We start from the raw sequence: 20800 nt of genomic DNA on the forward strand, positions 1-20800 counted from the left end.
CTTGAAGGGCAACTCAAGGGAAATCATTACTCTGTTTATACCTCTCCCTTGTTGGACAGCATTATTCTGTGATATTTCTGCTCTGTTTTCCGCTGCATGATGGCATCTAGCTGAGGTTAAGGCAGAACAAGTCCCTTTTGTAATTTTGTGTCTGTATTTTAACTACTGAAAGAAAGGATTTTGACAATTAATTACAAGCAATGCCACTGCAGAAACATTTGTAAGCATTCAGTAACTCCTCAGGGAGTGATTTTACCCACCAAACCCACTTTAGGAAGGATAGAAATTGTTTATGTTCAATATAGTTTCTCAGCAGTTGTTCAAAGTAATAATTCTGTCTTGAGTGCATTGTATCATGCATTTATTACTGATTTAAAATAAAAACATTGTAATGATTAACATAAACTGCAAAGTTTGATTTCTTTGTATAATCAATGATACATAAGTAAAACAAAGTACAGTATATACTGTAGTAACCATCTATAATCATAGCTTATATCAAAGGAAAAAATATTTTTGGAAGTCAGATTAGAGGGAACCATAGATGAAGGGTGTCTTCTGTATATCTCAATAGTTGAGATAAATAACTAACAATCCATGCCAGTACAAAAAATACCAAATGAGGAATCACAAATCAAAATTAACCAGAAAATCTATACCTTTTGATTCTTAGCATTTGTCTTTTAATATGACCTCATATTGCCTTCATTTCATCCTGGTTAGCACCACTCCCAAGTAATTAATTTGGTGTCTGTGCTACTTACAATCTGAAAACAGAAAAAAAACATGCCTTAAGTTAAGCAGTTAATTTGGGAAGTGTCTAAAGTCATGTCAACTGCACAAATAGTGTAAGCTTAATAGAGGGCTCAAAAATACTGCTTCTTTAATACCAGCCTCAAAAGGGTTGGGGCACTTAGTAGGGGTGGGAATCACAAGGGACCCTATTATATTATGCTGTTATAAGATATTAATACAAGTGTAATGATAAAAAAATATTGCAATCTTAATGTTTTTTCTTGTTAAATATTATGGCTGAATATTTGCTTATTATTTCATAGGAGTTTAATAGTTTGACAAATTTTATAAAAAGGATATAAAATTCATCTGTTATACCTAATTAGACAAACCCTTAACTCTGCGTATCCCACGTAACTCTTTTTTTAATTTTTAAAAATGTATTGCTGCAGTCACTACAGTAGAACAGGGAATATTCTGTTGTAGTACAGGATATGCACATAATCTAGTAGGTATATTGTCTAAATTTAGCTTTGGGTGAGTCCTTGTGAGAGCAGCCTTTATGTTTGCAGCAGTGCTGTCCATAATTGAGATTAGAATGGATCATATTTAAAATATGGAGTAATATTTCAGTTTAGGTACTGCAAATGTACATCTGTTACTCAATTACTACTGTGTAGCCAGACTTTAACAAACACTTCTTTGGGTCTTCTTTGCAATGTGTCCTGCTAACAAAACTTAACTGAGACGCAATTTCTCTTGATATTACCTGTTTAGTTTAAGACCTGTGAATCCTTCATATTTACAAGTGTATTTACCATAATATAAATATGTCGCAGTGCATGGAGATGAATATCTGCTGATGTTTTATATTGTTGTGAAGACCAAAAGAAGCCTTTGTTAAGGTCTTGTTACACAAGAGTAAGTGAATTAGAGGCACATTTTTGCAGTACCTGAACTAAAGTGTTACCAAGTATTTTTTGAATATATTCAAATGTGCTTTTAAGATCCTTGGACCTATTTAAATATATGTTACCATGAGATACATGTACAGTATTTCATTTTAGATTGTTAAACATTCATGTGTAAGCAAAATATCCAAATTTACATTTAAACCAGAGATGAACTTCAGACAGTTGAGATGGGATCAAACAGTTTGCTGGTCTTGTTAACACTACATCTGAATATGAAGAGTGGTTTAGCTTCATCATGTTTTGTTTATGAATTCATTAGCTTGTATATACGGAAAATACTAAATTCGTCATTAATCAGCCTTCACAGAGTGATGGAGAAACAGCTCCAGCATGTAGCATGTTTGAGTACTTACTTCATCTATATCTATATACTGTACAGGTATATATAAAAGTCAGTGTATGTGTGTGAGTATGTATGTATGTTCCAGCATCACTTCCGAACGGCTGGAGCGATTTTCATGAAACTTGGTACACATGTTTCTCATTGGTCGACTAAAAATACTGTAGGGTGAAATCAACCCTAACCCACCCCCTTCTGGGTAGAGTGGGGGATGATCTTGCAATCTTGTATGCATGTTATCATTCAGTTGACACTTGGAACAACCTACAGAGGGCGAACTGGAGGCGACTGCCAGCATTCTTTATGTTTGATCACCACCGCACCCTGTTGCCTTTGCAATTAAATGGACTTGGAGCGTCAACTGGATGATAACTTACATACAAGACCGCAAGGCAAGCATATTAGCGAGTGTTCATTGTTTGTTAATTTATTTTTATTTTTAAAGTTGTGTTTTTTATTATATTCTTCTCAAACAATTAAAAAAAAACACTTTATTTTCCTCCCGGGCAACCCTGTGTATTTCAGCTAGTTTTAGTATAATTCTTAAATACTGCATATACATGTTAAACAGCCTTAACTGTAAGAAAATAAAAATTAACCAATACTCTTGATTTAAATGTGCACATGGTGTGTTGTAAACTCTATCACTGCTGTTTATAGTCCTTTATATTTTTTTGATTATAGATTTTATTGGCCTAGTTGCTTTAAGTCTCGGATAGTATTATCATCCCATCTCAAGACTGAATATCAAGCTGCTGTAGCAAGCAGTTTCAAACATTCTACATTAATGTACCAAATCAATTTTATTATTTGCAAATAGGGGATAAAAAAAATACAGACAACAACACAACATAGCCAGGGTCTTGTTGGATCATTGTTCCTTGGAATAAGGTTAGATTAAGGAAAAGAGCCTTCAGTCTACATACTTCCCAAGAATATCACCATCTCGGTAGAGAAAATATTCCTTCTCTTCTATTGTGACGTTTCTCCTTCACACTAACAGGTTCCAGCTATCCAGACTTTGTTTTGGTTTCAGGGCCAACTGCAACCACAGCAGCCTGCAGATCTTTACCACTTCTCAGGAAGCGTAATACCCCCTTTGGTGACTGTCCCTGCAGCAAAGCTTTCCACTAAAACTTGATCAAACAGGGGAAGGAAGCTCCTGAATGCCTATCCTGCCATCTTGCAAAGACGCTTCTCAAAAAGGCTGCAATACACCCGATCGCTTTGCTCCTGCTGTTGATAGTCCTATTCATATATTTCAACAAAAAATACTGCACCCCTCTACTGTATTGATTTTTTTCCTCATGGCTCGTTAAGCAGGAGCTTGTCTGAATCTGTCAATGACTAAGTCCAGTTTAGTGTTAGGGGAAGCTGGGCAAAATCTGAGAGGTTGGTGGGGGAGGGGACAATATGTAATAAATCAACCAAATCCTATAAGTATTTCCACTGGTAGTTCAACATACGGGAATAACTTTATTTATAAAAGCATACCCTCATGATGATTGGGAAATTACTTTAGGTAACTGGACTGACATGTCTGGAACATGTAACACGCCTTCATTTTAGATCAGGTAGGCTTATTCTGTTGAAAACATGCTTTTCATCTCTTATTCAAAACATCTTCCTGTGAAAAAAATCTTATAATACCATCCATTTTAACATTTTGGCAATAAACTATAGAAACACTGCTCTGAAAGCTGTAAAGTATGCACAGGTAAATGTCTCACTTTCACTCTTAATCTCACTCTGCCTCTCTTTTTTTTGTTGGTCTTTTACCAAAGAGGGTATTGAAAAAGAAATTTGCAAAGATGGATGTCTTTCTTGTTGCCAACCTCTAGTTGCCTTTTACAGCACACAAGAGGGATGGTGGTATTATTCTAACTACAAGTCACAGGGGTAACTCTTAATCATGGATATATTTAATCTTCAAGACAGCACAGGTAGTGTGATAAGTGCTAACTGGCGAATTTTGCCAAAGCATTCTTCACAGCAAATATGCTTTGTTCACCAGTGGCCTTGTTCGCCAGATAGTTTTTCTGGAAATTTGCCTTGCAGCCAGGTTAGAAAAACTTGTTTTCCCAATGCTCCATGATTCTTTGCAAGACCAGTGAGCCGTAGCAGCCAAAAAAAATTTAACAACAGTATCATTTATTTATATGGCACATTTTCATTCAAATAATTTAGATCAGAGTGTTTTACAACATGTCAAAGAGAAAGTTACAAAAAAAGAAAAACAAGATTAGGTAAGAATAATAATGAATACATTACCAAGAAAAAAAAAATACAATCCTATAAAAAAAAGATATATATAATTAGTAGAAGGGTCGCGTCTATATATATATATATATATATATATATATATATATATATATATATATATATATATATATATACTGTATACAGTAGCGTAATGCAAGTCTCTAAAGATGAGTCTGGTGATAAAGTCAGATGGCCGAGAGGACAGAAAAAACACACACACAAAAAAACTCCAGTTAAGAAAACTATTAGAAAAAAAATGGGGAATACATTTAAACACGTAAAGCATATGTAGAAGTAATGTGTTGGTGTATTCATGTCTTAACATGCACACGTACTGGTCCCGGTACATAACTACGATTGGACGACGTCACAGCCATGTCACAGCCATGTGTGCATGCCCCTGTGTCATGCACCTCGACATACTACACATCAAATGAAAATTCAGAATCTCGTCTTTCCGATGATATAAACCATTTTGACAACCACAGCACTGACACTAAATCCTTTTTTACAGAGAAGTAAATACTTTTAAGAGCTGACTTTTCCTACCTTTGACTACCTTTGAAGGCTCTCTGCAAGTCAAACATCAATATTTCCAAGCAATATTGATCTCATTCTGTCCGTAAGGCTCCAGGGAATATAATCCAGTAAAATGATTAGGTCCAAAACACACGATAGATCCTCAAAGGGAAAAAAACTCCAGAAAACATTTCTTAACTTGAGACTAACTCCGACATTTTTTTTCATTTCTATTGGTCATATCAGACGTAATTTGTTTCTGTCGGCAATAACCATGCTAAAGCATGTTACACGGAAGTGTTAGCTTCTGATTGACACCTAAGTTGGCCAATTACGAGGGGTCTGGTGGGTGACTGGCACCTCATATAGCCAACGAGTGTCACAGACAGCTGAACGATGACGCACAACTCCAAACCCTGGTAGAATCTACCAGTTTGATTGGACGCTGTGAGTGACACTCCAAACTTACAGCCAATGAGCAGCTGAGCACGCGATATGTAACTTGCCATGGCAACTTGTAAACAAAACCGATCGGAGCTGTGCGAAGCTGGCATTTGTGCCAGTCTGCAGACTTGGTGCGTGGTTGTTTATTGTGATTTCACCAATTTTTTTCGCATTTTAAATATGGATAAACGTACAGATAAACGTAAATACACTCTCGATGAAGTAGTAGAGGCATGTACGCGGTGTGACAGTGATCAATCGGACCAGGATAAGTCTGAGGCAGAGAGCGACATGTGACATGCCCTTGTGCTTTCTTCCTGTTAGGGATTTTTACAATCAGTGGCACATGGAAAAACGCTGAGCTGTGTTGTAACAGTTTGTAAAAAATGTATATAGTTTGTGTGCATTTTATTAAAAAAAAAAGTAAAAAATAAAATGTATATATTTTATTTTTATATATATAAGACTTGTTTTGACTATTTTTATATTGAAATGTGTATTTTTTATTGTTTTTATTATGGAATATGAATTTCCATAACTAATAGAGTGATACTGTATGTAGATATAGATTCCTTTAGGTGTAAGCTTTCAGTAGAGCCCTCATTGATATCTGTGGGTTGAAGCATTCAAAAGTTATTGCACTTTTTCCATACGTTCCAAAATGTGGATAATGGATAAACCCTAGGTCCCTCTAAAAAGCACCTGGACATGCCCACATAAAAACTGGTGTAAAAATGTCATTTTTACAGATATTCTTTCCAAATTTGAAATGTGAGTAGTCAACAAGTTATTCTGTTGGTACATAGTGTGTTTCTGTCCCCACCTACCTACTGCAGCTATAGAGGCCTTTATTTTCACAAAAACTTAGGCGAGAACAAAAAAATTCATTTTTTCTGTGAGTTCTAATGTGCATAACTTTTGATCAGTCACACCTACAGTGATTCTGACTACTAAGGGTGAAACTAGAGAATGTTACCTTTACAAAGAGACCAAACATGTGTTTATACTCCAGATAGTTCAATAACAGCAATGATTCTAATTTGGAGAGGTCAAATTACAAGCGATTTAGCAAAAATGACCCCGCTTGATAAGGGGTTTAATCTTACCTAATATCTAAGAGAATACAAAGGGTTTATGCTGTATAACTGTGGGGAATATTTATAAACAGTGTGGGAGAGTTTATAAGGGCTTAAAATATATAAAAATAACCATACAAACAAATGGTTTCTACTTCGCGGATTTTCATCTATCGCGGGTTTGGGCAACTGGAACACAACCCTCACGATCGAGGAGGGATTACTGTACTATTAAAATGGTAGGCTCATGGATTACACAGGTCACATACAAGTACATACCAAAAGACGTTACCTTTAATTGAAATTCTGTATGTAAACACACTGTTTATATACAGTAAAACCTAAATATTATTTTAAAGATATCGAGTGTCTCCGATATCACATATGTTACAGCCATTACGATAGACAGGCCACCAGCAATAAGTACGTACAATGCAAGAAAAATTGTATACAGTAAAATGTGTGTACAGTGACACTAAAGGCATGTACATGTACTAAGCATTGTAAGTAGAAAATTAATTATGGTTACTCACCAACAATGACACGATGACTTGTCCGATAACGATGAGTTTAGTTTTACTGCACAACAAAGGAGAGCGTTACAGCTCTTCTAAAGGCGCCTCTTCAGGCAACTGTGTAGCACCGCCGTTGTTCTTCTTCAATCCAAATCCCTAAAGCAGATTCCATCCAGACTACTGCCTTATTACATCCACTTACAACTCATTTTGCACCCTGGTTAAAAGGACACTGCGGCCGTAGATCTTATATTCCTTCCTACTTTTTAAATGAAAAGAATCGTAGCCTCATTGATGCCGTAATGGCGTCCTACAACGGTGTAGCTTTTCCCTTCCTTCAACATATCCAAGATGTTTACCTTTTCAGCAATCGTTAACATCTTTCGTTGGCGCTTGGGCATGGCCCCTGAAGCAGTAGCAGAAGCAGATCGTTTTGGAGCCATAATGAAGGGCTTGACTATGCACAAAGATAAACACAAAAGTGAACTCTTTACACAGTAAAACACGTTGATGCTGAATGAGCAAGACGAGACTTCCTGGTTAACGCTGTGGAATCGAATTCGGCACTCCGTCGCTGAGCCATTCAGCACACAGGAACTTAACTGCGTGCTCTGATTGGTTAGCTTCTCAGCCATCCACCAATAGCGTCCCTTGCATGAAATCAACTGGGCAAACCAACTGAGGAAGCATGTACAGGAATTAAAAAGACCCATTGTCCGTAGAACCCGCGAAGCAGCGTAAAATCTGCGTTATATACTGTATTTAGATATGCTTACATATAAAATCCGCGATAGCGTGAAGCCACGAAAGTCGAAGCGCGATATAGCGAGGGATTACTGTATTACCCTGATTGCTGTGTAGTTGATGTATACAGGAAGGAGTGAGGAATACAAGTGTGTCTATTTGGTAGCAGCAGCAGTGAGCAAGCAAAAGTGCCAGGGAAAAAAACAAACTGTATTTCTTGGTTCAAAAGGAGGTGAGTGCCTGCTGTCAAAACTATGGGGGGCAAGCCTCTGTGAATTCATGCTTCCTGTCCTCAAGACATTTTACTGTTCCGACATTTAATTGTATTCATTTCATCATGGAGAGGCAAAGTGGCACAGCAGTTAGCACTGCAGCATCACAGCACAGGTCACATTTTAGGCCACTATAATCAGTCCAGCATTGATGACAGATATTTATTTAGTCATCCCGAACATTTCCATGATTTTGTTGAACTCGAGGTGAAGCCAATTCAGTTTGCTAATCACTAGTAGTGATGTGTAGAGCATCAAAAAATAATTTTACTGCAGGGCTTTCTAGGAAACTACATTTTGTGTCAGGGGCACAGACAACTGGTTGTGTTTTTCTGTGAACCATTGACATTGCCACAAAAAAATGCCATTGGGCAAGCAGCTTTCAGTGCCAGTCAGAACCGATTATCATGTGTTAATAAAAATGAAGGGAGACAGTGACAGGGAACTGGTCCCATTTAAACTGGAAGGGGTAAATAGGTGGCATTACAAGAGTTGGAGGATCAAAAGCAATTCACTTTTGACACATCACAATTCTGGCCACTGACTGCACATTCATGCTAATTAATATTAGTGCTCAATCAATGATTACATCTTGCCTGAAGAAGAGGCCTGAGTTGCCTCAAAAGCTTGCATATTGTAATCTTTTTAGTTAGCCAATAAAAGGTGTCATTTTCCTTGGGTTTTCTCTACATTCATAATGGTTAACACGGTACAACACCCTAGTACTACAAAGAAAAGAAAATATTTAATCAAGTTTATTCTTTTTTCTTTTTCTTCTATCAGCTAAGGCTCATCCTTAGCAGATGGTTTATCAGAATATGTCAGTTTCTGCTCTTTTGTTGATGATACTTTCTGAAAGTGAAGTCTGAATGGTCACCACTTTTCTACCCATCTATCTATATTCTAAACCCACTTTATCCGGAGCAAAGTTGCAGGGAAGTTGGAGCCTATCCCAGTAAGCACAAGGCAAATGGCAGGAACAAATGCCACATACTGAGGCAAGTTTAGCATCTTCCTAACCTACATATCTTTGGTCTATGGGAGGAAACCAGAGCACCAGGAGGAAACTCATGCAGACACATGGAGAATTTGCAAACTGGAGGCAGGGAGAGTCTGGAATATTATGGACCTATTTGCTGTGAGGCAGCACTGCTCCACCAAGCAGTGGTCACTTTTCAGATTTGTCCAAAGTCTTACAAAAGTTCTACACATTACTGCTGAGTTGAGAGCATGTAGATGCCTAGAAAAGGGCATGTGTAATATTTGTGTCAAATGACAGCTGTTGGCTTCTTTTTGGAAAAGCACTTTGTTAGGCAGAAGGAGAAATACTGTTTTATTGTCATCCATCCACCCCTTTCATAAACCCATTTATTCCACAACACGTTTAAAAGAAGCTGGCAGCACTAGACTCAAGTCAGGACCTAACCCAAAACAGACCCCTAATCTATCCCACATAGACCCTTTACTAACTCATACTGGGTACACTTAGATTCAGTCCTGGACTCAGGATTACAAACTCCCTGGAACAGTGAGGCACTGGCAGCTGGTTTTTTATTTGTGAAGATTTGTACAGGGTGTTTTTTATCCAGGCTTTATGACGTTTCCATTGCTCTTTACGGTACAATTTAAAGTGATTTTGGGTGAAGCCTTTGGTATCCTGACAACATGCTTAGTTGTACTGTGAAGAATCTCTTCATTTCATTTAATGATATTGTACACCATTCCAGAGGCTGTGTGGTCTCAACAAGTTCTTAGTAATTTAATTGATATATTGATGCTGTCAGCCCACCTGATTATGATTAATTCTCATTCACTGGTCTCTAAATCGAGGCTTGATGGCTTTTCCAAGTGAAGTTGAAGACTGTTCACCTCAGGAGAGCTTTTGTATTTTTGGTGATCTCTTCAACTTAAGCTAATGCTCCTATTTGTAAAAATGTTAAGATGTGCAAGTTTTTATTCATATATTTGTAGTTCCAATTTTATATCTTGCCTTGATATGGGGTAGTACTCTAGAAATGTATCAGCCTTGAAGACAACAGAAGATTTCAGGACTGAGGAAGTTGTGGCTTTACATTCTTTGGACATTACTTTTCAGCACCACTGACAAATTTACAGTTGCCTGCTTTGCTTTACTCTGAAAATATTTTAGTATGTGGGACTATGTGCTTAAATATAAAAAGGGTGGACGCCTCTGTTTACCAGTTGTGTTACAGCCTTATAGTTTTAAAAATGTGGAAGGTGGGCAGTTGCAATATTTTTTAAACATATGATTTAAAAGCATTAGAAACAAGTCATGGACTTTCCCACATCCACGCACAATCACTCGTACTGAACCAGCACAGAGTTGCCAGTTAACCTAATACAGACATCTTTGGGACGTAGGTAGAAACCAAAGTCACTGGAGAAAATTCACAGAGACAGAGATATGATTGTGCAAACTCCACCTAGACAATCACAGGCCCATGAACTGTGAAGCATTAGCACTAACCAGTGGGTCACTGTGATGACCTGTGAAGATTGTCACTGATTTGTTAGGATCCCATAGTAGAGGTTTGAGTTTGCCGTGTTAGTTTTTTGGGTTTTTTTTTTTCTTATTGTTTCACTGCAGTTAGTTTTGTGATTACTAGTTATGATGCACTATTGAACATATCCTGATTTGTTCAGTTTAATAGGTGAAATTATTATTGTCCTTCTTGTTGTTTCAGATTGTTGTTCCTTTTCAAGAATGCCATTGTGTTGTTGATATTAATTTTGCCATTGTTAACCCCCAAGAGCCCGAAACCCTATTAGAGTGCTGTGTATTCAATCTAGCATTTGATTATTAAAAACAAAATATGGCTATGCTCACACTGCAGCTCAATTATCATTTCTTCTCTCATATATGACATAGGTCTGATCTTATTAGTGAAGTGTGATCAGCAAAAAATGACATGGAATCATAACATTTCAGAAGGAATTTACATTACTTTCTTAATCAGAATCAGAATACTTTTAGCCATTGTGTATATGTAGCCCTAAAAGACCAAACAACAGTAACATCTGAAGAAATATTAAATGTGGGAAAACTGTAAATATGGAAATACTAAGTTGGGGTTCTGCTATGCACACAGTATATAAAATGTACTATATAGAATAAAATGCTACAGTGTGTGTGTGTGTGTGTGTGTGTCCTGTCCCTCCAAGTAATTTGGTTAGTCATTCTCGCTTTGATCTAATTGGATGGTTTGGCTTTGGTGACACAGTCAAAAACGGAAGTCCCGGTAAAGAGAAATTAAGACCCACAAGGAGGAGTAGAGGCATAGGAGGCACACTGAGAGTAGCCTTCAAAGACTGGAAATTTTATAGCAGACAGGAGGCAAGCAAGGCACCTCGAAATGCCTGAATCTGAACATACAAGAACATACTTGAGAGAAGGAGTGCCATGCTTTAATTATCTTGCAGCCAAATTGTATGACTCTTTCTATTATATGGTTAATTTTAAATTCATCTGTACATGTTGTGAAACATTATTACATGTTAAACTAACTGTGCTATCTATCTAAGATGGGTTGAAACCTAAGTAATCAACATAGGCTTCAGCAGTGTCGTTAACATTGCATCATGTCGGTCCCTTTGCTATATCTCTGTTACATACTGTTTGGCACAGGATATATTAAAGCAGAGCTAATGTTTGTGATGTGCCACCTGTTGGATAGCAGAGACATAGCAACCAGAGGGACACACAGACAGACGCACACACCGTAATGAGGTACATTTAAATTTAAGTAATGCATAAAGCTATATTATTCTCTTCTCAATTAATTCTTTTATTTTGTGCTTTCTTTTTTAGACTATCATCTTTGAAAATGAAGTCCTGCCAAAGATATTTCTTGATTTCCTAAATATTCGTCATTTTCCTTCACTGCCCAAAACTGAAAGTTGTGGGTAAGAACTTTTGATTTATTAAATAAGCTATCAATGTTTCATACTACCATTGGTACACTTTTTAAATTCAAATAGAGTTGGTATGTTGTTTAAATAACTTCATAATTTCTATTTTATTCTGTATTTAAAATGTTTTATGACGTGCTGTTTTTTATTACTGATACTAATGTATATGTTCCTCTAGATCCTTTGATGGCACTGAATCTGAAGAATCAAGGTATCATCATACTCAGTTTTATTAGAATACAATTTCACATGGAGCTTTATGTACTTAACCATTTATTATTCTGACACAGATGCAATGGCAGATAAACTTTTATAATTAATCTAAAAGTGCTGAAATTTTGTAGCATGCTAATTTGTAGGAATTAGCTCAACATATTTTACTACATTTATTAGTACCCAGCCATCCTGAGGACATAGTTAACATTTTTTTAATATAGTGTTAAAGAACACACTTAAAAAACATACAGGGATACCTTTAGAATTTATGTATGAAGATTAAAGAAGTAAAATACTGTAAGCAATAATTTATAGTACATGAGATAAATTCTGTTGTAACCACTTGTGTGAATAGTAGTCATTTATTAATATTGCAATGAAAAACAGAGCAATGTGGTACAGAATTACAAATGGTGATACTGATCAGCAACAACATTGTTTTATAATTTGAAAAAACAGTTACTAGGACTCAAAAATAATTTACCATTGATTTTGGATTTTTTGAGATCCAGGAGGTCAGTGGTGACATTTGTTTTTTAATAATGCATTTAGTAATTTTTGCCTTTTTTTAATGGGCTCTGTCATTTTAGGACTTTTTGATAACAGTTGCTAGGTAAAGGCAACCATAAGTGTGCGTTGTGCTATATCAATTGGTCCCGATTTGTAAGGCTTTAGTGCTTACCACTTTTGGCCACCACTTTAAAATGTCCAAGGAAATCAATATGTTTATTTGCTGTTAATAGTCAACAGTCTGAACAGTCAATAATTTAAAACTTTGTATTGTTAAATTTTCCCCATAGTTCCAATATACTGAGAAATGCTAGATTTCTTGTTGCATGAAGAACCAGTATCAAGTGACATAATGCACTTGTTAGGTCATATTTGAAACAGTGAATGCAATTTAGTCCTCCATATTTTATGAAACTGGGAAAAGACCAAATTGGAGCTGCTTGTGCTGTTCTAGAATTAAATGATATGGACCTGCAGACTGAGGAGTGGAATATGGTAATCTGAAACAAATAAAACCTAAATGAGGACATGATTAGTTCTAAATTATATAATGCGTAACACGTAAGATATAGTTGAGGCATTTCAAGGGCTGCTTCCTACTCGGCACCCAATACTACAGGAAAGGCATGGGCTTATGATCCAGGACTGGATTAAGGGGGACTTAGAATGTTGCACTGATGCCAGCTGTTACTTCAACTCTTCAATTCTCTTAAATTGCCATTTTTCACAAACCTTAGAGAGGTTTCATTTATGCTGAAAATTGTATTCTAGACCAGTTAAGTAGAAATGTGTTGAAAGTAGCACCTTGGGGGCCTTCAGATGTTGACATTAGTTTGCACTCATTAGTTGAACGGGAATTGACAGGTTCTGTTGAGCTTACTGGTGTTCTGTCATTTGTCATCATATCTTTTTATTATTCTCCAATATTTTCCTTGGGTCTGAGATCATGGGATGTCCGCAAGAGTGATTGAATTAAATATTTACATCTCTGCTATACTGTCATTGTCCAATATGTGCTTGTGTTCATCTCTAAAGAGTTTGTTTTGGCTCCAGAAATAGTAAAATAAAGTTAATGACAACCTTTGAATTGGGCAATTAAGAGTCTTTTCTATACCTGTCTTAATCAACATTTACTGCTGTGTAGTCCACAAGTAATACTAAAGCACAGTAGTGCGTCCCAGTTCTTAGACCATGTTGCCCAGGGTTGTTTAGATTTATTGACAGTGTAACCTGCACTTGCAAAACGACAGTTAATTTTGTGCTGATTGCTCTGTTTCTCATTAAGTTAAGTAAAGGCCTCACTTCATCACTCTAAACAGCTGGAGGCATTTTCTTTCACTCTCTCTAATGCTGATCCTTCTGCTCTTGACCTTTCTAGTAAACTGTCCCACCAGCCAGCGCTTCTGTTCCTGAGGGATCCATATGTCTTGCCAGCAGCCGATGGTAATGAAAGCTGTCATCCTCAACCAGGTTTTTACTGGTTATACCCTTCACCGCAAAAACCAAATAAATGCAAATACTGTCCTCAGATTGACACATCTCTGCAGCATGTCAATAACTTTACGTAGTGTTATGGAGGGCTTACATCCATGCTGGCAGAATAGCTGAGATAAACAATGTTAGCAACAGCAGGTCTGCATTTTAATGGTGAAAAAAACAATGTTACTTCAAGCAAAAAAAAAGAAATAGAAAAGTAATTACGGTACTTTTAGGAAATCATAGATTTTCATTTCAGTCCATTTTTTAATATCTGTAGGTTTGTCCAAACACAGTGTCAACAGTTATTCATTAATAAACAATTGTCCCAACTGAATAAGTGGTTTATAAATATTTAATAGCTGAAGATAATTAAATCATTGTCTAATTGGCAACACTTTAGGTACTTCAGAAATGTATCTATTACTCATTTACTCTAAAGTAACAAGACCTTATCATAGGCTTATTTTGGAGTTAATAACACAATGCCTCAGTAAAACGGTTATTCATCTCTGCAACGTGGCCTACTAAAATTACTTTGGAAAAGTCAGAGGTGCCTTTAGTGAGACACATTTCTCTTAATATTACATATTTAGTATAAGACCTGTGAATCCTTCATGTTAACAAACAGTGTTACCATCATGTCAATATGTCACACTACACAGAGATGAATAACCTGTCTACTGATGTTTTATAAGTGTTATGAAGACCAAAAGAAGCCTTTGTTAAGGTCTTGTTACATAAGAGTAAAGGAGTAATAGATGCATTTTTGCAGTAGGTCAGGTCAGGTCAAGTTGGGGAGCATGCACTGGTATTGGTGGCCACACCCACCACAAAACAAAACAGCTCGGGATCCTGGTTAACAAACCCCCAGACAGACCAGCACTTCAGTCCCACCCTTCAGAAATGACCCTCTATCTGCTGCAGCCAGGTGTTACATTGGCATCCCCTTGGCCTGGTCCAGAGACTCGACCCTTCAACAATGAAGATCCTGCGAGCCGGATCACCCTTGCGGAATCACTCCACATGGCCATAGTGCTGTAACTGATGCTTCCTTACAATGCAGGTAATTTGCCTCATTCGGGACTTCATGAGCAGCCGCTTATTTGAAACAAAGTCAAACCAGCAGTACCCAAGGATTCTCCAAAGAGACACAGTACCAAAGTAGTCCAGTCTTCGTCTCAGGTCACTGGATACTGTCCATCTCTCGCACCTATACTGCATAGCAAGACAGGAAGCACCAGGACTCTAAAAGCTTGGACCTTCGTCCTTTTCCATAGATATTGGGAGCGCCACTCACCCTTTTTCAGTGACATCATGACACCCCATGCTCTCCTAGTTCAGATTATTGACATCATGAATGTCACTGCCCAAGTAAAAAAAACCTCTTGACAAGGTCGACACTCTCTCCTCAGACAGACACACTGCTGATGGCAGTACCTAAGAGGTCATTAAATGCCTGGATCTTGTTTTTTATCCAGGACACTCAGACTCCTCACTCAGTCTCTCCTGAGCCCCAATTGGAGCATCCTTTGATTCAGTGAAGATCACAGCATTGTCAGCAAAATCAAGATCAGTGAATCTTTCTTGACCAACAGATGCCCCACAGCAGGTGGACCCTACGACATTTGCCCAAAACCCAGGACATGCAAGCATTGAACAGAGTTGGAGCAAGAACACACCCCTGATGAACCCCAGAATCAACAATTTTGCAGCACCAAATCTAAAGTGTTACCATCTAATGAAATCTTTACACAGAAATACAACACTACAGACACTTTTTATGGCTAATGAGTGAAAACAGCTGTGCCCAAATCTATGCAGCCATAAATAACACAGAAAGCTGGTGTTCATAATTAACGCTGCATGTTGGTGTTAGCATGGTTGTGCCACACCTATAGTTTCTTGTGACAAACTCTTAAGGAGGCCAGCAGGGCACCTACCCTGTGGTCTGAATGTGAATCCCAGCGCCCCCAGTGCATTGATGGGGATACTGTGCTGTAAAAATGACACAGTCCTTTGAATGAGACTTAAAATTGAGGTCCTGACTATCTCTGGTCATAAAAGATCCCTAGGCATCTTTTGTAAAGAGTAGGGTTTATTTTGATGTCCCCGGCTAAACTGCCCACCACAGCCTAGTCATTCTTACCCCCTAATCATCCCCTGTGTCTGAATGGCTAACTTTCTCACTCTTTCAGCACCTAACAGCTAATGTGTAGTGAGCATACTGCCGCAAAATGGCTGCTGTCACATCATCCAGGTGGATGATACACATTGGTGGTGGTGGAAGTGGCTCCCCACTCACTATGTAAAGCACTTTGAGTAGTGAGCAAAATGACATGTAAATGTAAAGAATTAATATTATTATCAAATGCGCAATGCCAACTTTTTACACCAAAGTTGATGCACTGATGATTGGAATGTGCTTATTTCCTTTGAAAATAGATGCTGACACCTACTGTACATCCTGTGGGCTTTTTCCCTTAGGCAAATCCTCCAACACTTAATTAATGGTGTTTAAAGTAATTTTTTGTTCCTAAATGTAAATCATTTACTGGGCAGGTATGTCCATCTTAGCCCAGTTTTCAATATTCAGAGCTTCCAAAGCTGTACCTTGAGTTAAGACTGATTATAAATGTGTGCAGTCCAAAAAGGGTTTTGTGCATTAAAAGTTTTGAATGATTTTACAAATTCTTCATTACATTTTTGCACAATTTTTAGTTTTTAAGTTGCTTCTAAAGTAATAGCTGTTTCATAGTTAGAGGCCAATTAGCCTATTCAATCACAGCTGTAAAATGCAGAAAACACTTTCTTTGATTGTAATTTGTATTGGAAATAGATACTTCATATTAGTTTATCCATTTCTAAAATCCAGCATTGAACATTCATTTCCAATAAATGTACATTATTTAAAGTAGTTGCTTAACACTAGAATCCCTGAAGCCTATGAAAAAAGTCATAATGCTGTACCACCTTAAATTCCTTTGCACCTCCTCATCAGCTTCTTTGTTTTGTAAATGTGTCAATCAGCACTGGCAGCAGGCAGTCTGCTCACTCATCCCCCACTGACGTAGCTGAAGTTCTCCCAGCTCAAGTCTCTTTATCTGGGTGCCTAGAGTTGTATAGGGTAAATAATAGATCGTTATTTGGAATAATGTGTGTTCTTTGTCTCCAATGATCTGGGTAAATGTTGGATGACAGGAAATGCGAGGCAAGAAATGTTTATCACATAACTAAAACAGAAACTATTAAACTATTATTAAAATAATAACTTGGGAGAACCTCACCTACGTTGGTGTGGGATGGGATAGCAGGCTGCTTGCTGCTTGTGCTGAGTGACACATTTGCAAAACAAAGACGCTGATGAGGAGGTGCAAAGGAATTTAAGTTGGCCCGGCATTATATCTTTTTTCGTAGGCATCAGGGACTCTAGTGTTAAAAATGTCCATCAAAAAATAAGCATTTGTCTGGGTTTTTAAATGAACTGTGGTTTGTTCTTTGTTTACAGACACCTTCTCCAACGTTGTTATTGATGGTGTAATTCATGGAATATTTTATCCAGACCTTCAACCAAGGTAGACATGAAAGAAATATGGAATCAATGGGCTAGAGGAAATGAAAAGTGGTGGTAAACTTAAATAAGAAATGTAAAGCTAAGGATTTGATAACCAGCACGTGTGGCCTACATAGTTGTTCCACAATTATATAAAACGTTAAAATGGAAGAAGGAAAAGACACACAAACCAACTGTTACTGGCTGCTTGTACGCATATCTGTGTGTGTGTGCGTGTGTGTGTGTGTTTTTATTTGAAAAGTTTATCTGCCTTTGTTAATGTATATTAGGTTGAATAATTAATTACCTAACTAGGAACAATGCTGCTAAACAGAGTGAAAGGCTCTGCCAACAGTATTTTTAGAGTAATAAGAGCACAATGGCAAAGGATGACTGAAAATTTTGTAATTCACAATATGAACAAACATGAATATTACTACTGTCTTTTGAACTGACAAAAATACAACATCGCTACCTTGTATAACTTTTTAATAATTATTGCCTAAACAGTTATTTAATGTACTGTCTTTGTCCTAATAATGTTGCATATTATTTTAATACCATAGCAATTTCCATTGTATTTTCATGAGTATGTATTTTATTGAGACGATTTGTTTTGCTATCACTATTTTTACATTAACATATTTATTTAAGAATATTCCAATAAATACAAGTCTGTTAATTAATTTGGTTTTTATTAAAAAAAATCCATACAAAGCACACTTATAGTTTTGTTGGCAGTTGTTTAAGAGGTTATTTTTTTATTCATTATGTCTTTACTTTGAAATAACCTATATAGGTAAAAGTATTATTTAATAATCACTGATATTATTAAGACCGTAAACAGATGCATGCATTGATACTTTGTATTTTTGAGGGATTCTCACTGTCTTCCATTTTTCAATAAAAAACAATAAACTAGTGTATTGTATTTAAATATGTTACTCTTGACTCTTTTTGCCATTTACCCTCAAGATGTCGTAGGTTGTTTTCTTTTTCAAAATATTTTACATGAATTAATCCTAAGGAAAGATGACTTTGAATGCCACCAACAAGAGAGGAAGCAGAGTCTTCTAAATGTCATTTCTTGAATAACCAAGGATGTGGTGACACAGGTCTGGCACTTGGGCAACACTCAGCCACATTTTACGTATTCCTTATGATTTGAGGCATGCAGACACACTCCTGCATCAAACACACTGTTTTCTTGCAGAACTTTAAATAAACACTTGTACTAACATGCTCTCTGCTTTTTTGTATGTCTGTTTAAGTTACTTTGGCCAGTAATGATAACAGTATAAGCCATTTTTATCCATCAATCTACATGCAATGTCCCATAATGACAAAGTGAAAATGTGATTTTGGAAAGGTTTGCAAATCAAAAACTGCAATCTCTCATTTCATTGAAGTATTAATTCAGCTCCTTTGGTAGCAATTACAGACTGAAGTCTTCTTGGGTAAGACTTCACAAGCTTTGCACACATGGATTTGAGACATAAAGAAAGAAACATAGAAAAAAAAGAACAAACTAACTTGATTTGCTCCCAGGGAGAGCATTGTTCATAGTGGCACTCAGTTTTGTATTAATTCTATCCTTTGCTATGACCTCCAAGGGGTCCAGAGTGTGTCCTATAAGTTTACCTTTTAAGCCTGTTGATTTCGTGGGCCTTCCTTGAACTATTGTTACCAGCCCAATACACCACAGCATACAAAATTGCACTGGCCATCACAGAGTTATAGAACATGTGAAGGATGTCACTTCCCAAATTAAAGGAAACTAGTTTAGTATAAAAGTGTCTGCTCTGCCCTTTCTTATACAGTTCCTCAGTGTTGCAAGACCAGCCCAACCTATCGTTGATGTAAATCCCCTGGTACTTGTAGGAATGGATCACCTCCTGAATACTAACCGGACTTGGAGGCTGTTTGGTCATGTGAACGTCCATAACCAGTTCTTTGGTTTTGCTTATGCTAAGTTTCAGACAATTCTCTTTGCATGTAGAAACAAACTTCTCCACCTGACTTCTATATTCTGCCTCATCCCCTTTATTAATACACCTCATTAAAGCAGAATCGTGAGAATGACATTTCTACTTGCTGTGACCAAAATGTATGTAAATACCCTGAAATGAAAGTCTGCATTGAGCACTTCAGTCATGCCGGAATAGTCTGATTTGTAATTTTAAAATTGTGGAGCAGAGGGGTAAATCAAATTGTTCCCTGTGGTGCTCCAGTGTTGCTCACATCTGTATCAGCAACAGTTTGTCCCCTTCTTTCTGGAAGATCCTCTCAAGCTCCATCAGACTGGATGGGAAACTTTTGTAAACTGCCATCTTCAGGAGTCTATACACACGTTTTATGGGGTTAAAGTCTGGGCTCTGGTTGGGCCACTCAAGCATAGTCAGCGACTTACCATGAAGCCACACTAGCCTTGTCTTGGCTGTATGCTTTTGCTCGTTGTGCTGAAAGGTTAAACCGTCACCTCAGTCTTAGGTTGTATGCCCTCTGAAGCAGATTTTATTCAAGGGCCTCTCTGTATTTGGCTGCATTCATCCTTCTCTCAATTCTGATTAGTCTCCCTGTCCCTCCTACTGAGAAGCACCACTATAGCATGATGCTGCCACCACCATGCTTCACCATAGAGAGGAAATTAGGTAGTTGATGAGCAGTGCTGACAGCGAATAGCACAGACATAGTGCTTGGAGTTCTGCCTTAACAGTCAAATTTGTGTCTCATCAGACAAGAGGGTCTTTACCCTCATGCTTGGAGTCCTTTAAATGCTGTTTGGCATATTCAAAATGCAGCAGTTGGCCACTCTACCATACACGCCTGACTGACTGTGTTGAAGTCCTGCTATGGTAACGATATTTACCATGTATTTGCATGTGACTCTGCAACTATTTATAGATTTCTATTTGGTTTAAAAACTTCCAGTACATGAAGACCAGACCTAAAAGAATGTTTAGGGATGTTGGTGAGAGAAGACATGCAGGTGATGGGTGTGACAGAGCAAGATGTAGAGGACAGGAACATATGGAACAAGATGATCCGCTGTGGCAACCCCTAACGGAAGCAGCCGAAAGAAGAAGAAAACTTACAGTACATGATGGAGCTTATCTTGAACATTGTAAGGTGGTGCAATTGAGAGTGCTCCACTAGTAATAAACTGTGGAGCAGCTATGCATGTGCACACATCAGTGGCGGGGTGGCTTATGTAGTGCAACATGAGTCAGCCAA

General features: G+C 37.4%; 1 protein-coding gene and 1 pseudogene across 1 annotated transcript in view; one reads left to right on the forward strand and one right to left on the reverse strand.

The window, feature by feature from the left end:
- The window catches only part of snx24 (sorting nexin 24), a 179965-nt gene extending 161462 nt beyond the window's left edge, over positions 1–18503 (forward strand). Inside the window, exons 4-7 of the mRNA XM_039759005.1 lie at positions 11711–11805; positions 11990–12022; positions 13916–13980; positions 17522–18503. Of these exons, the coding sequence (XP_039614939.1) occupies positions 11711–11805; positions 11990–12022; positions 13916–13980; positions 17522–17592 (264 nt within the window). The 3' untranslated portion in view covers positions 17593–18503. The remainder of the gene's footprint in view (positions 1–11710; positions 11806–11989; positions 12023–13915; positions 13981–17521) is intronic.
- LOC120532707 lies at positions 2884–3231 on the reverse strand (annotated as a pseudogene).
- Positions 18504–20800: the final 2297 nt, after the last annotated feature.

Source organism: Polypterus senegalus, chromosome 7, assembly GCF_016835505.1.
Source record: "Polypterus senegalus isolate Bchr_013 chromosome 7, ASM1683550v1, whole genome shotgun sequence".
Classification (NCBI taxonomy): Eukaryota; Metazoa; Chordata; class Cladistia; order Polypteriformes; family Polypteridae; genus Polypterus; species Polypterus senegalus.